This window comes from Pseudochaenichthys georgianus, chromosome 21 (assembly GCF_902827115.2).
Source record: "Pseudochaenichthys georgianus chromosome 21, fPseGeo1.2, whole genome shotgun sequence".
NCBI lineage: Eukaryota > Metazoa > Chordata > Actinopteri > Perciformes > Channichthyidae > Pseudochaenichthys > Pseudochaenichthys georgianus.
The window spans coordinates 36,780,993-36,798,026 of record NC_047523.1 but is presented as its reverse complement, the minus strand read 5'-3'; the positions used below and the strand labels follow the sequence as shown (position 1 = coordinate 36,798,026).

The window sequence follows — 17,034 nt, the reverse complement described above, 5'->3', positions numbered from 1 at the left end:
AATGAAATCCAGCTTTAAAAAAAAATCTTTTATCTATCGCAAATTAAAAAAACAAACAATTGACAATCGCACATTTTTTAGATTTTAGCACCAAAATAATACAGACTTGAGTATTTATTAATAATTAGAAACAAAACAAAGGGAAATTAACACCATTTGAAAACCGTAAAGAAAGCAAAAATATGTAACTGAATCCGGCCAAGGCCTCTCTTTACGGACAATTTTACTTTAACATACAACTAACAATGGCAATGCAACAAAGGAAAATTATTTGTTTCATGACCTCTCAAACATTAGAAATAAATAAACATATTTAGGTGTAATTACGTCAGTCTTATCCATGTTTCCATATTCTTTATACAGACCAATATTGAGCCAGGTGAAGCAGAAGACCCCGATCATCCTCCCTGGCTTCGAGGTGGTCGATGTTCCCGATCTCAGTGGACAGTATTCAGTAAGTTGCGTTTACTTTTTAGTGTTGTGATTTTAGCCACTGTTTGTTGTCATGTGTGGCTGATCTTGTGTGTTTCCTCAGAGTGAGAGTTCCCAGTTGGAGACGAAACTCAGTGGCATCCAGGTGTCGTCTGTGGGGAAGAGAGACTCTCTGCGGAAGGCTGCTGAGCTCCAGACCAAGAGCTCACCGAAAACCTCCAAACCCGTTTCTGTAAGTTCACCAGACCGGCTTTCATCACTAAATATTCATCTAAACATCGTCAGAAAAAAACGATGCTGTTTAAAAACCACAGGATTGCAATTTAAATACTTAACATGATTTATAATTACTGGAAAGTCCACACATATTTGGAGACCTGAAAGTTTAAGAAACGGACACGATTGCTCCGTTTCTTATAGTCTCACTAAAACCAAAGTGTGTACATAAACCAACATGCATACTGTGAGATGGATAAACATATGTACATATTTAGACAAATTAATGAATGTCTCATCTCGGGTGTTTCTCATATTATGTATTTGAAGCCTGATTGAAACATTTGATCATTTGATAATAAGAAAAAGCTGTTCACATGCAAGGCAAAAGGGTATTTTTATTTAGCCTTTATTTATACAGGTGTAAAATCTCATTGAGACACAAGGGCTCATTTTCAAGAGACCCGTCAGTGGTAGCACTACCACACAAAGTTACAGAAGGGACACTAAACGGAGGCAACACTAAAATACAACATCGTAAAGAAAGTAGTCATTGAAATCCATATATGGATAGGATTGTGTATAATGCACTATGTGTTGGCTCATACTTACTTACTTATTTCTTTACCAGTTGCTTTGCCATCTTTTTATTACTAGCAATGATATTCTTTAAGATTTAGTTCTGCAAAAGATGTTTAAGTAAGATAAGAAATCTCCCGTTCATTTAAAAATGGAAAGCACTTTGTTACCATGTGAGGACAAGTTTACATTGACTACACAGTATATTCAATTTTCTGTCTAACTATCTCACCATTGCACAACTCTGTTTCCATTGTTTTCTCTACAAAAGACAAAGCTTGACTTTGGCTCCCCGAAGCCCCCCCGCAGAGGAGTTTTGGACGAAGAGGCCTCCATCGACTTCGTCTTTATTCCTCCCGAGGCCAAGGAGCGAGTGCTGACTGAGCACCAGAAGGAGGTGAAAAGGACAAAAAGGTCAGTTGTGTCCTCTTGTTTGTTTACATGAGTCAATCAGTGGCGTCCATGTTGTCAGTCTCGTGTAAATCTAATGTTTTCTTTGGCTCACAGGGTGGACATCCCTGCCATGTACAACAACCTTGATGCCTCTCTGGATACCACGGTGTTCACCCAGTACACCCAGAGCCAAGAGGACTCTTCGTAAGTTCTGAGTGTCATCAAGTTAAATCCCTGCTCTCTAATAAAAACTCAGCATTCATAAACTAAAACGTTTTTCCCCCACAGGGACAAACTGGCATCTGAACAAGCTGACAAGGTTACAGATGAGGAGGCTACTGGCAAGGTAAGCAAACACTGACAGGAAAGACTCCGCAGGGCTCTGCTAAAGCCAGAATGAATAAAACTAAAACTTGTTTATTGGTACTTGCAGCTAAAACACAGCTTTTATTTATTTGAGAAATTGGAGTTTTTTTTGTTTCAAGTTGGAGATGTTCCCATTAATGAATTTAACACTGCTGCTACATAAATAATTGGAGCTCGAACAAGTAGCAGGATTGTGCATATACCAGCTCACAAATTATACATTTCCAGGAAGACTGCTGACCAACGAGGCAAAATACATTTTAAAAAGCAGGAATCGGGTCATTTGCGTAACCGTTTCTGATCAGGTTTCCTAACAAGTCCTCCAACTCTTCCTGGGGGATCTCAAGCTTTTCCGGGCCAGATGTTTAATCTTTACATAATGTGTTGCTCAAGAGTCTCCTCCCCATGAAGCATCCAGGAGGCATTATAATCAAATGGGGTATTGTGAAATTGCATCAGATTATCTCCCATATGTTCTGAAAAAAACATAATTTTAAATGGTTTTTTTCAACACGCAGAATATTCTTTTTTTGTTAATGACAGACAGTTATTGAAGCGCTTCAACAGGAAATGCCTATTATGACTTGGCTTTCATTTGGGACTAGAACTACATTCTTCATCACTTTGAATACAAAGATTCACAAGTTTGCATTTTTTTACACTTAAAAGAACTTCTATTTTGTCCTTTCCACACACATTTAGTTACTTTCACTTGGTTTCTTCCAGGTTCCTCAGGAAGATGTTGAAACAGAGGAAGACCATGAAATTCTAACCAAAGACACTCAAGACTATGCCAGTCCAAAAGCGGTAGATGCTATGCCTGAAAACCATATTCAGGAAGATATGATTCCTGAGTCCAGAGATGTTTCTATGGAGGACGATACCATTAGTGATAAAGCAGAAGACTTGGAAATGCAGTCTAAAGAAGGCCCAAGTCCTGACATCTCTGGTTCTTCAGATTTGGTCTCTGGGACTCCTCAGAAACAAAACAGTCGCCGTCAGTCCTTCATCACTCTGGAGAAGTATGCCGAGGGGAAAGCTGGTAGTCCCAGCAGTACTTTCACAGGTCCACTAATAAAGACCTCCGATAGCCAAGAACGCTCCAACGCCAGCAAAAAGTCGTCCTCTCAGGTTTCACAGACATCCACTAGTCCTGAGCCCCAAGGTTCCCAGTCCTCTCAGACAGGGAAAGTTAAATCGGCGAGTCCTATGACTGACGCTTTTGAGTCCCCTGTAAGACCAAAAGACTCTAGAAAAAGAACTGAGCCAGTAAAGCTGACTGTGAGACTGGCCAGCGACCCAACAGAGGACGAAGACGTTATCCCCGACACCCAGACTGAAGGGGAGGACAAAGAAAGAACAAAAAGTACCTCGTCATCAGAGGAAACAAAACCCTCAAGCCAGGAAGAGGAATCTGATGCAGCTCTAGATGATTCTCATTCTTCTCTGTTTGAGACTTCTCAAAGCGAACCAAGACGTTCTGGGCGCCCCAGAGTCAGACCTCGGCTGCCTGGAGAGAGCCCTGAGAAACATGAAGATAAAAACACGCTGTTGAAAAGGCGACGTTCTGGAGAGGAACCTAAAAGTGATTCTTCAAAGTCGAGCAGGCCAAACACAAGAAGTACACAGGCTGCTGAGGAAGACGATGGCAGATTACGAACGAGGGCTCAGACGGACAAGAGTGAGTCAAACCTAACCAACTCTCAGAGAAAAGCAAACAAGAAGATCAAACTGTTCAACACTTCGGAGGACTTCCTTGAAGAACCTGAACCCAAAAAGCGAAGCACCAGAGACTCCAGCCAAACTGATTTGCTGGCTGATAATGAAAGTCAGTCACCGGGTAAGCAAAGGCGGAGGAGCAAAGCATCGATGGAGAAAAAGGATTCGGCTGACGTTGTAGAACAGGCTAATAAGGATGAGGAAAAGCCAAAGAAAGATTCTCAAATAATCTCTCCTTCCCCTCAAACTAGTGCCATACCCCAAGAGGTGGAGATTGAAGAACAGACCAACAATGACATCGATTCTCAGACTGTACAAGATGGTGAAAAGCTAGAAAAAGACTCTCAAATGATCGCTTCTCCTCAAATTCAGGGCCAATCCCAAGGGTCCGAGCTTATTGAAAAGCCCAACAATGAAAAGAAAAATTCTCAGATAGTCGCTTCTCCTTCAACCAATGACGAGTCCGGAGATACAACAAGCACAACAGAGAAGTCGAAGGTTAAAGATCAACTTAAGACAAGGGAAGCCACAGATGATGACCTTAGTCAAGGGGACTCTCAAGTGATCACCCCCTCATCTTCTGAAAGCCAGTCTCGGCGCAGATCCGGAAGAAGCAAGGCATCATCTGAGGCAACGGGGTCTGAAAGTAAAAGTGAGAATAAGGATTCATTAGAAAGGCGGAGCAGGTCTAATTCTCAGGCTTCACTGACAGCTGACGGTCAGCCGGAGGCCAGAAAGAGAGGTAGGCCCAAAAAAGTACAAGAGGATCCCTCAAAGTCGAGTCCTATCTCAATCCCAGAAAGTTCTCAGTCTTTAGATACCGCCAAGTCCTCCCAAGGCCTTGGACGCAAATACGTACGTAGAACTTCTGAAGTGTTACCAGTCGCCAGTACAGAGTCTGGAAGCCAAGAGGCCAAAGAAGATCCCCCAATGCCCAAAAAGAGGGGAAGGAAACCTCGACTGTCTCTTCCAAGTCCTCTCACCGTTGAATCTAAAGAAAGCCAAATTACTAACGATATGGTAAAAGGTGATTCTGATGCTTCTCAAAAGGCAGAATCACAAAGTGTAGAAGCGAAAGCAGACTTGGAGGATTTAGAGAAGTCGCAGAATTCTGAATCGCTCCAGATAAACACTGAAGAGCAAGGTGACGCAGAATCGCAGGTGGAGGTGGATGCTGTTGACAACACAAAGGAAAGCCAATCGCTCACCGCTTCAGCTCGCAAGGAGCAAACTCAAGTTACTGAGATGACCACTTCACAGGAAGGGGACACTGGAGACTTGCCCTCTGCTGATATGCCCGAATCAGCTGGAATCAGTACTGAACAGAATCAAGAAGAGTTGCCATGTGACCCTTCTGTTGAGGACACAGTGGAGCCCTCTGAGTTGATAGAAAAACTCCAGGCCTTCGAGTCTTCAGAGGAGAAAGCTGCTGAGCCTAGTGAGGAAGCTGCAGAGAAACAAGAGGATGATTCAGATTCAATGGATCAAGAACCTCGAGTTCCAGCCGAGGAACCGGAGGTCGTTCCAGCCGAGGATCCGGAGGTCGTTGCAGCCGAGGATCCGGAGGTCGTTGCAGCCGAGGATCCGGAGGTCGTTGCAGCCGAGGATCCGGAGGTCGTTGCAGCCGAGGATCCGGAGGTCGTTGCAGCCGAGGATCCGGAGGTCGTTGCAGGCGAGGATCCGGAGGTCGTTCCAGCCGAGGACCCGGAGGTCGTTCCAGCCGAGGACCCGGATGTCGTTCCAGCCGAGGATCCGGAGGTCGTTGCAGCCGAGGATCCGGAGGTCGTTGCAGGCGAGGATCCGGAGGTCGTTGCAGGCGAGGATCCGGAGGTCGTTGCAGGCGAGGATCCGGAGGTCGTTGCAGGCGAGGATCCGGAGGTCGTTGCAGGCGAGGATCCGGAGGTCGTTGCAGGCGAGGATCCGGAGGTCGTTCCAGCCGAGGATCCGGAGGTCGTTCCAGCCGAGGATCCGGAGGTCGTTCCAGCCGAGGATCCGGAGGTCGTTCCAGCCGAGGATCCGGAGGTCGTTCCAACGGCGGAAGAAGGTGAAGACCTTGACACTACTTTCGGTGAACAAGTCTCTAACGAGTGTGAAAATGTCATCGATGAAGAACAGTCCGCCTCCAGCAAAGAAGGCGAATCAACATACCAGCACACAGAGTACACCAGTGCAGAAAGCGCAATTTTAGAGCGTCAGTACGAAGAGGAATCTCGAGCCCTCCACAGTTTGAACGATGTTGTCGCAAATTTGGATGCTGCTCTGGCTCAAGTTTCTCCAGCGAAGCAGAAGGACCTGGAGGCTTTAATGGCGGCAGATCTCGGCCAAAGCCCCAGCAGCAGGACCAGAGGAACCTGGTCTCCTACAGCCTCCCCATCCACAAGTATCCTTAAGAAGGGTCTGAAGAGACCGCTCGAGGATGAGACTCCCTCACCCATTATCAAAGTAAGTGACAACACGCTGGTGAAATTTGAAAATGGATAATTGGTTTGTAATGTCAGTGAAAGTAACTTTTTTTATTTCCCATTTGCAGTCGAGGCGTGTGTCTTTTGCTAATCCGATCCATCATCAGGAAATTGCGGACGACATTGATCGTCGCAGCCCTGCGCTCAGAACCAGCTCCCCGAGAAGAAACAAAGGCAGCTGTATCCCTCAGCCAAAGGTATTAATGACGCGTTTGTTTTACTTCGCCTTTTATTTCTGAACCACATGAACCAAACTTCAATCCAACAACCCTCCTTCTCTTTATTCTAGTATGTCACGACTCCAACAAAGGGCCTGCTGATCCTGAGTCCCAGAAATCTGCACAGTCCAGGCTACAAGAGCTCCAAGAAATGCCTGGTATGCTGCAAAACGAAAACTGTACTTATTTATAGCTATAATTTGGCTTACACTGACTTGTAAGAGAAATATCTGGCTCTAAAAGGTGGATTTTGAGATATCCAAAACACGCCGTCTGTCCTCTTATTGACACGCACTGAAATAAAATGTGCCGATTAAACACGGGCGTGGATCTGCTTAGCCTTAAACTAAGTAACTCGAACTAAGCTTCAAGGGTTTTAGCGATTGTCATTTTAATAACAGTCCCACTGTAATGTGTTAAGTCGTAATTGACAGTTGTTGTCTCGACCTGTAAACAGACTTTGATTTGTGAACTTGGTAAACTCCCCCTTTTTTAAATGAGCTGTAAAAACGAAATGAGTGGGTCGCTGCAGAGCTGGATCATTATGTTCTGTGATGCATCGTCGCAGCTGTTGGTTTACAGTTGGAAACGGTTGTCCTGATGGTCGATGCAAACTTGCTTGTTCGTCTAGATTTCCGAAATGAGCAAGGATCGTCCCGTCTACAAAGACTGCATCTACCCTGCTCTGGTCGGCTGCTCGGCGCCGGTAGAAGCCGTGCTGCCGCAGATCTCCTCCAGCATGTGGTGAGTCGAGTAAATAGTTAACCTTTCTTAAATATATTGTTTTATCAGGTGCATCTGTTTGTAACTGCTGCCGTTTCTCCTCACAGGTCTCGGGGTTTCGGGCAGCTGGTTCGAGCCAGAAACATAAAAACTGTCGGCGACCTCAGCGCCCTCACTCTCACTGAAATCAAGACTCTACCAATTCGCTCCCCGAAGATCTCCAACGTCAAAAAGGCGCTAAAGAACTACGAACAACAAGTAAGCCAGGGGATGCCAACGTTGCAAAAGCATTGATGTCCCACTGCACAAATACAAACGATACCATTTTACAAAACAAACGCATAAAGGTATAATTCTTGTATTTGACCTTTTGGATTATTCTCTTCCAGCGTAAAGGACGAGGCTTTGATGAGCTGAAGAGTTTGGATGACTTGGAGATGATGACCTCTGAACTGGAGGAGACCAGTGCTCCTCAGAACCAGGATGAAGACGACAAGACCTCAGAGACGCTAGGTGTGTAAAAACTCTTTATTAAGTCGGTTTGTATTCAAAGGTAAAAGTTGGGGACTGGCTTCAGATGAAACTCCCAGCAGCTTCTACTGAAGCCTTCCGAGTAAATCGCCAGAACGCCGACACCTCATCTCCACCGCTCCCATGTTTCTTTTTGTGTTGCCATAAGTTAGTCTCTCTCCGTTCGTGCGCTGGGCTAATGCTAATGCTAATAATGCTAATGCCAGCAAATAAAATGGCGGCTTCACAAAACTTTTCAGAGTTTTACGGGGCGTGGTTTGCAATCCGCCCAGCCAATCAGAAATAGGAACCTTTCTCTCCCATGAAAGTACCTGAACTAAGTTATAGTTCTTGATTTTTTTTTTGGTGTGAACGCAACATTTTCAAGAACTATCGGAACTATACTGGGAAAAGTACTCCGGTGTGAAAGCGCCTATTGAGTATTTATCAGAAGGTCAAACTAATGTTTAACTTTATAAACGTCCTCTTATCTTTGCAGCGACAGCGCTGATAGACGAGCCGATTCCTGCCGACGGTCCCATGGAGGACGACTGCCCCAAAAACCTGACTCCTGGCACACCTGCCGGAGAACACACACCTGAACACACACCTGCAGGACGGCTGCAGGCGGAGGTGGAGGCTCTGAGCTACAGCATGACACCACAGGAACTTAATAACTGCTCCTCTCAGCAGCTGGTCCAGATCCACGACCAGTTGTCGGGCATGATGAGGAGCGTCGTGGTCGAGCTGCAGACGCGGATCTGTGAAAAAGAAGACCAGCGCTGACGGCAGAAGTTGAGAAACACATAAAGACAGATCTATTTAAGCTTCAACAAGACTTGTTAAATTGACGGATTTAACAGAAAGATTTTATGCTTTTAACTCTGAATGCCTGGTCTCATCACCTTACCTAAAGTGGTTTTTAAATGAATGCTAGCAGCACTTTTTTAGTATTTGTAGATTGGGCTGTTGGATAGTTTATAAGATGTTAGGAAGCACTCAAAGGGAAGCACAGTCACACTTTTTAAGCCGTATTATTAATATTCCTCGTGTCCACATGAATGGCTTCTTGCTCCTCTTAACTGATGTTTAAGTTGTGTACATACGCTACCCTCATTTACATCCATGGGCCTGTTTTTTAGGCTGTTTACAATTCAACCTATCGGTGCTCTTGTATATTTTGTAAAATGTTCTGTAATTTCAGTTGAATGTCTTTTTGCAGTTTTAAAGTCTTGAAGCGAACTTTAGATGGTAGTAGACTCTTCTGTCTTTTTTATTGAAGCATTTAAAACTCCAAATAAAAAAACTTATGATTCTAAGTTCAATAACATTAAGCTTTTTGTTTGATTTGAGAGAATGTTTATCAAAAGTCAGCAGACTTACGGACAGTCTTGGGGAGGGATATGTCAGAAAGAAATGAAGGTGACTCCAGACATTTTCAACATTGATTTACCAATATATTAAACTTTAACTTTACGCTAACTTTCAGGTTTCATATTTGTATGTGCATCTACTGAGACATGTTTACATGCTTCTGGAGAGCTTGAGGATTTTATCCTTTGCGACCATTTCCATGCACGAAAACCTATTTAGCACCGGAAAGGGAAAACTCCAAAGAGTAAGGTTTATCATATTGCATTGACCGGTGTTTTGTTTAAGTTTAACACAGGAAGCATAACGAGATTCCTTTCTTAGTGATTTAAATACAACAAAATATTATTTGTTTTTTGTACAAGTCTAATATTTAAACATGTTGGCTTTATACTAGTCAAATTAAGTAGGTATCTTCTCAGGATAGTTATATCGTAACCTATTGCAGGGATATACCTCATACAAGAAAGATTCATTTTGGAACATTTCCACTTGGTTATACAAGAAATCTGAATTACAGTAAAAACACAGCATTTTGAAACTTGCTTTCTAATTGGCTTAAAGCCAATAAACCTTTTGTCAACCTTTACTCTGACTCTCTCATAATTATTGGTTGTACGTTATTGTCTCCAGGTCCCGTAGGGCCTAGACCTTAGTGGGGACGTAACAGTGGGGTAGGTAATTCACTTCAGAAACAGTTATATTCCATGGAATGCTCTTAACATCCCGACAGCAATGAATATATTAAATGCTTTGACAATAAATACATAACAAAATATCATCTGTGGAAGCCGTGGCGCTGTAAAAAGCACGACCAATCATCTGAGCCGGCCCGGCTAAAGTAACTGGATGGCCTACCTGCCGGCCACCTGGAGTGAATCCACCAGCTACCCTGCAGTCTACAAAGTACTTCAGACTAGCTGCACCTTCACCAGCTGTGAGAACACTTTAATGATCAATCATTATAAAAGATATCAGATATATTATTCTGAAATGGATCAATCTGCACAATGACTACTTTTACTGTCTTTCACTATATTTTGATAATATGTTTCTACTTTTACTTGAGGGACATTTTGAATAAAGGACTTTTACTGTAACAGAGTATTTCTACACTCTGGTACTTCTACTTTACTCAAGTACAAGATATGAGTACTTCTACTTTACTCAAGTACAAGATCTGAGTACTTCTACTTTTACTCAAGTACAAGATCTGAGTACTTTCCCCACCTCTGAACCAGAGTAACACATAGCTTTGTGGTTAAAAGGGACATTTAAAGGTCACCTATTGTGCAAAATCCACTTCATGTCTCTTCTTCATCAACATGTGTCCCCTCTTCTTCATGTCTCTTCTACATCAACATGTGTCCCCTCTTCTTCATGTCTCTTCTACATCAACATGTGTCCCCTCTTCTTCATGTCTCTTCTACATCAACATGTGTCCCCTCTTCTTCATGTCTCTTCTACATCACCATGTGTCCCCTCTTCTTCATGTCTCTTCTACATCAACATGTGTCCCCTCTTCTTCATGTCTCTTCTACATCAACATGTGTCCCCTCTTCTTCATGTCTCTTCTACATCAACATGTGTCCCCTCTTCTTCATGTCTCTTCTACATCAACATGTGTCCCCTCTTCTTCATGTCTCTTCTACATCAACATGTGTCCCCTCTTCTTCATGTCTCTTCTACATCAACATGTGTCCCCTCTTCTTCATGTCTCTTCTACATCACCATGTGTCCCCTCTTCTTCATGTCTCTTCTACATCAACATGTGTCCCCTCTTCTTCATGTCTCTTCTACATCAACATGTGTCCCCTCTTCTTCATGTCTCTTCTACATCAACATGTGTCCCCTCTTCTTCATGTCTCTTCTACATCAACATGTGTCCCCCTCTTCTTCATGTCTCTTCTACATCAACATGTGTCCCCTCTTCTTCATGTCTCTTCTACATCACCATGTGTCCCCTCTTCTTCATGTCTCTTCTACATCAACATGTGTCCCCCTCTTCTTCATGTCTCTTCTACATCAACATGTGTCCCCTCTTCTTCATGTCTCTTCTACATCAACATGTGTCCCCTCTTCTTCATGTCTCTTCTACATCAACATGTGTCCCCTCTTCTTCATGTCTCTTCTACATCAACCATGTGTCCCCTCTTCTTCATGTCTCTTCTACATCAACCATGTGTCCCCTCTTCTTCATGTCTCTTCTACATCAACATGTGTCCCCTCTTCTTCATGTCTCTTCTACATCAACATGTGTCCCCTCTTCTTCATGTCTCTTCTACATCAACATGTGTCCCCTCTTCCTTCATGTCTCTTCTACATCAACATGTGTCCCCTCTTCCTCATGTCTCTTCTACATCAACATGTGTCCCCTCTTCTCCATGTCTCTTCTACATCAACACGTGTCCCCTCTTCTCCATGTCTCTTCTACATCAACATGTGTCCCCTCTTCTCCATGTCTCTTCTACATCAACACGTGTCCCCTCTTCTTCATGTCTCTTCTACATCAGCATGTGTCCCCTCTTCTTCATGTCTCTTCTACATCAACATGTGTCCCCTCTTCTTCATGTCTCTTCTACATCAACACGTGTCCCCTCTTCTTCATGTCTCTTCTACACCATGTGTCCCCTCTTCCTCATGTCTCTTCTACATCAACATGTGTCCCCTCTTCCTCATGTCTCTTCTACATCAACATGTGTCCCCTCTTCTCCATGTCTCTTCTACATCAACATGTGTCCCCTCTTCTTCATGTCTCGTCTACATCAACATGTGTCGCCTCTTCTTCATGTCTCTTCTACATCAACATGTGTCCCCTCTTCTCCATGTCTCTTCTACATCAACATGTGTCCCCTCTTCTTCATGTCTCTTCTACATCAACATGTGTCCCCTCTTCTTCATGTCTCTTCTACATCAACATGTGTCCCCTCTTCTCCATGTCTCTTCTACATCAACATGTGTCCCCTCTTCTTCATGTCTCTTCTACATCAACATGTGTCCCCTCTTCTTCATGTCTCTTCTACATCAACATGTGTCCCCTCTTCTTCATGTCTCTTCTACATCAACATGTGTCCCCTCTTCTTCATGTCTCTTCTACATCAACACGTGTCCCCTCTTCTTCACGTCTCTTCTACATCAACACGTGTCCCCTCTTCTTCATGTCTCTTCTACATCAACATGTGTCCCCTCTTCTTCATGTCTCTTCTACATCAACACGTGTCCCCTCTTCTTCATGTCTCTTCTACACCATGTGTCCCCTCTTCCTCATGTCTCTTCTACATCAACATGTGTCCCCTCTTCCTCATGTCTCTTCTACATCAACATGTGTCCCCTCTTCTCCATGTCTCTTCTACATCAACACGTGTCCCCTCTTCTCCATGTCTCTTCTACACCAACATGTGTCCCCTCTTCTTCATGTCTCGTCTACATCAACATGTGTCCCCTCTTCTTCATGTCTCTTCTACATTAACATGTGTCCCCTCTTCTTCACGTCTCTTCTACATCAACATGTGTCCCCTCTTCTTCATGTCTCTTCTACATCAACATGTGTCCCCTCTTCTCCATGTCTCGTCTACATCAACACGTGTCCCCTCTTCTTCATGTCTCTTCTACATCGACACGTGTCCCCTCTTCTTCATGTCTCTTCTACATCAACACGTGTCCCCTCTTCTTCATGTCTCTTCTACACCATGTGTCCCCTCTTCTTCATGTCTCTTCTACACCAACATGTGTCCCCTCTTCTTCATGTCTCTTCTACATCAACATGTGTCCCCTCTTCTTCATGTCTCTTCTTCATCAACATGTGTCCCCTCTTCTTCATGTCTCTTCTACATCAACAAGTGTCCCCTCTTCTTCATGTCTCTTCTACATCGACATGTGTCCCCTCTTCTTCATGTCTCTTCTACATCAACATGTGTCCCCTCTTCTTCATGTCTCTTCTACATCGACATGTGTCCCCTCTTCTTCATGTCTCTTCTACATCAACATGTGTCCCCTCTTCTTCATGTCTCTTCTACATCAACACGTGTCCCCTCTTCTTCACGTCTCTTCTACATCGACACGTGTCCCCTCTTCTTCACGTCTCTTCTACATCGACACGTGTCCCCTCTTCTTCACGTCTCTTCTACATCAACACGTGTCCCCTCTTCTTCATGTCTCTTCTACACCATGTGTCCCCTCTTCTTCATGTCTCTTCTACACCAACATGTGTCCCCTCTTCTTCATGTCTCTTCTACATCAACATGTGTCCCCTCTTCTTCATGTCTCTTCTACACCAACATGTGTCCCCTCTTCTTCATGTCTCTTCTACACCAACATGTGTCCCCTCTTCTTCATATCTCTTCTACATCAACACGTGTCCCCTCTTCTTCATGTCTCTTCTACACCATGTGTCCCCTCTTCCTCATGTCTCTTCTACATCAACATGTGTCCCCTCTTCCTCATGTCTCTTCTACATCAACATGTGTCCCCTCTTCTCCATGTCTCTTCTACATCAACACGTGTCCCCTCTTCTTCATGTCTCTTCTACATCAACATGTGTCCCCTCTTCTTCATGTCTCTTCTTCATCAACATGTGTCCCCTCTTCTTCATGTCTCTTCTACATCAACACGTGTCCCCTCTTCTTCATGTCTCTTCTACATCAACATGTGTCCCCTCTGTGGAAAGACACTCTGTTTCAGGAATAAAGATTCTCTCTCTTTTTGATCCATTTCTATAAAAACCTGTCTGAAAATGAGCTGATCAGATTTTGGCCACTTTATGATGTCATCACGATGTGTTGTCTTGTGTAACCATTAGCCAATCAGCAACCAAGGTAACCCCCCCCCCCCCCCCCTTATCACCTGAATCTCCTCTAGAGCACCATTGAGCTCTTTGTAACCAAATGTCTCTCAGAGGGGCGTGGGGAGGGGCTCCTTGTTTTCATCTAAAGTAACAGGCAGAGAATCAGCACTTTGGAAACAGGGCTGAAACAGAGGGGATTATGGGTAATGCTGCAATGATCTGTTTGATGTTTCAGCCAATCAGAGACAGGTTCTGTATATATCTGAGACCTATAATAGATTGATGAAAAACACTATAATACCTACGCAGGACTGAATAAAACAGGAATAAAATAAGAATAAAACAAAATTCCATGTATAGCCTATAGTGTCTTTTCTCCGGTCTAAAGGATCCCACTGAGCAGTCTGATCAGTGTGAGGGTCTTGTTTTATTAATAACCATATACAGGCCCCCCCTGATACTCAGCAAACTTTCTAGATGAGTTCACACAGCTGCTTTCTGTCATATGTATTGATTTTAACTCATTAATTATTGCTGGAGATTTTAACATTCATGTGGATAACACCAATGATTAAAATGCTAGAGAATTGCTCCATACTGTGGAGAATGTTGGTCTGACTCAGCATGTCTCAGGGCCCACTCATTCTAAAGGCCATACACTGGATTTACTTATGGCCAAAGGTCTCGATATCTGTAGTGTTTGTTTCTGATGTCGCTCTCTCTGACCATTACTGTATCTCCTTTGAGATGTCTGTCACTGATGTGATCCACACTAGGTCAGATGTAACTTTGAGAAGGTATATAAATGAAAATACCTGTACATCATTTATCCAAGCCTTTTTAGCCGCGCCGGCTCTCACACCAAACCCTGTTAGTAATCTGGTGGATACATTTAACGCAAAACCGACGAATATCATTGACGCCATTGCGCCCGTGAAAGTTAAAAAAACCTTTGGAAAAGAGAAAGCACCATGGAGAAATTCACCATCAGTGAAACTTCAAAAAACAGAATGCCGGAAAGCTGAACGCAGATGGCGGAAAACAAAACTCAAGATACATCATGATATTTACAAAGAAGAACTATTCACCTACGGTCTTGAACTGAAGAAAGCTAGACAATCATTTTTCTCTGATCTTATCAACAAAAATATTAATAACTCTCGTTTATTATTTTCCACTATTGATAGGTTAACTAACCCCAGAATGGAAATAGCCCCTGAACTAATCTCCACTCATGCAATGAGTTTGCTTTATTCTTCACAGAAAAGATCTTAAAGATCAGGCAAGATATCAATTCCTCAATTCCGAGTCTTGACCCGTTCCCATTGCAAGGACAAATAATTAACGAAGCAAACATGTCAGAATTTGTTACAGTCAGCCATAAAACACTTGAAGACGTTATATTCCATCTAAAAACAACTACATGTAGTCTTGATAGTCTTCCGACAAACTTCTTTAAAAATGTCTATTGCTATATTGCCTCAGATGTACTGCAGATTGTGAACATGTCGCTCCATTCAGGTGACTTCCCTAAGGGCTTGAAAACTGCAGTTATTAAGCCACTGCTAAAAAAGAACACCCTCGATACACTGACAATCGGTAATTACAGGCCAATTTCAAATTTACCATTTTTAAGCAAAATAATTGAAAAGGTTGTCTACCTTCAACTTAACAGTTTTTTGACCTCCAATAACATTTGAGACACTTTCCAATCTGGTTTTAGGTCTCGTCATAGCACAGAGACGGTTTTATTAAAGATTTTAAATGACATTCTTTGTAATACCGATTGTGGGAAATCGACGGTTTTAGTTCTATTAGACCTCAGTGCGGCGTTTGACACCGTAGATCACAACATTTTAATAGAAAGACTAGAGAAATGGGTGGGTCTGTCTTGCACTGTCCTAAAATGGTTTACATCCTATGTTGAAAACCGAGAGTATTTTGTTTCAATTGGTAGCTGTACATCGGACAGAACCAAAATGACATGTGGAGTTCCCCAGGGGTCGATCCTCGGGCCCCTTCTATTCAATTTGTACATGCTGCCACTTGCTCAAATAATTAGAAATAACAACATTTCCTATCATAATTACGCGGATGACACCCAAATCTACATATCACTTTCCATAGATGAATACGGTCCTACTGATTTATTGATCACATGTCTAAAACAAATACATGACTGGATGTGCCGTAATTTCTTACAGCTCAAAAAAAAAAAAAAAAAGTAATTGTTTTTGGAACCAAAGAAGAAAGAATTAAAGTCTCTGCACACCTGGAATCACTATTACTCGAACCGAAAAGTCAAGCAAGAAACTTAGGTATAATTTTAGACTCTGACCTCAATTTTAACAGCCACATCAGGGCAATCAACAGATCGGCCTACTACCATCTTAAAAATATCTCACGTATTAAAGACCTTATGTCGAAGCAAGACCTTGAAAAACTTGTCAATGAATTTGTTTTTAGCAAGCTTGACTACTGCAACAGCATCTTCACAGGCCTCACAAAAAAAATCACTCCGTAAGCTCCAACTAATTCAAAATGCTGCTGCCAGAATCTTAACCCGGACAAAGAAAACAGATCACATCACTCCAGTGCTGAGATCGCTGCATTGGCTTCCAGTTAGTGAGAGAATTTACTTTAAGATTTGAATGCACACATACTGTATAAAGCACTAAACGGGCTAGGACCCAAATATATCAAGGACCTCCTTCAGTGGTACGAACCCAGCAGACCCCTTAGGTCTTCAGGCGCAGGCCAGCTCCCTGTTCCATGTGTGAGATCAAAGCGTGGGAAAGCAGCCTTCTGCCTCTACGCTCCTAATGCGGAACAAACTCCCAGAACATCTGAGAATGGCTAGCACTTTAGAAACATTTAAATCAGGTCTAAAAACATTTATTTTTAATATGGCTTTTCAAATTTAAATGTTCTAATTTTCGAACTGTAAACATGGTTTTCTTTCTTTTAATTAATTATTTTGTGTGTTTTGTATTTCTTCTCAATGTATTGTGTTTTCTCTGTTTGATCCTGTAAAGCACTTGAATTGCATTACTGTATGAATTGTGCTATACAAATAAATTGCCTTGCCTTGCCTTGGCTGACAGCCTGGAGCGTAAATGGAGAGCAGTAATGATAATATAATACAATCTGACAGAAGGTGCCACTTTCTCCTTCCTCTGTTTCATCCTCTTTATGAGCGCCTGCTCTTTGGCTCGGTGTGTTAGTAATTATCTGATTATTCCTGGGGAGCTGCCAAGGCCTG

The 17,034-nt window shown here is 43.0% G+C and overlaps 1 protein-coding gene across 2 annotated transcripts in view; it reads left to right on the top strand.

Moving 5' to 3' along the window:
- rif1 (replication timing regulatory factor 1) overlaps positions 1-8,948 on the top strand; it is a 46,838-nt gene extending 37,890 nt beyond the window's left edge. For both annotated transcript variants that reach the window (XM_034109755.2, XM_034109754.2), the window contains exons 25-36: positions 364-454; positions 536-664; positions 1,499-1,641; positions 1,735-1,824; positions 1,909-1,966; positions 2,713-6,147; positions 6,236-6,364; positions 6,457-6,543; positions 7,017-7,129; positions 7,216-7,366; positions 7,498-7,621; positions 8,118-8,948. In XM_034109755.2, the coding sequence (XP_033965646.1) occupies positions 364-454; positions 536-664; positions 1,499-1,641; positions 1,735-1,824; positions 1,909-1,966; positions 2,713-6,147; positions 6,236-6,364; positions 6,457-6,543; positions 7,017-7,129; positions 7,216-7,366; positions 7,498-7,621; positions 8,118-8,404 (4,837 nt within the window). In that variant the 3' untranslated portion in view covers positions 8,405-8,948. The remainder of the gene's footprint in view (positions 1-363; positions 455-535; positions 665-1,498; positions 1,642-1,734; positions 1,825-1,908; positions 1,967-2,712; positions 6,148-6,235; positions 6,365-6,456; positions 6,544-7,016; positions 7,130-7,215; positions 7,367-7,497; positions 7,622-8,117) is intronic.
- Positions 8,949-17,034: the final 8,086 nt, after the last annotated feature.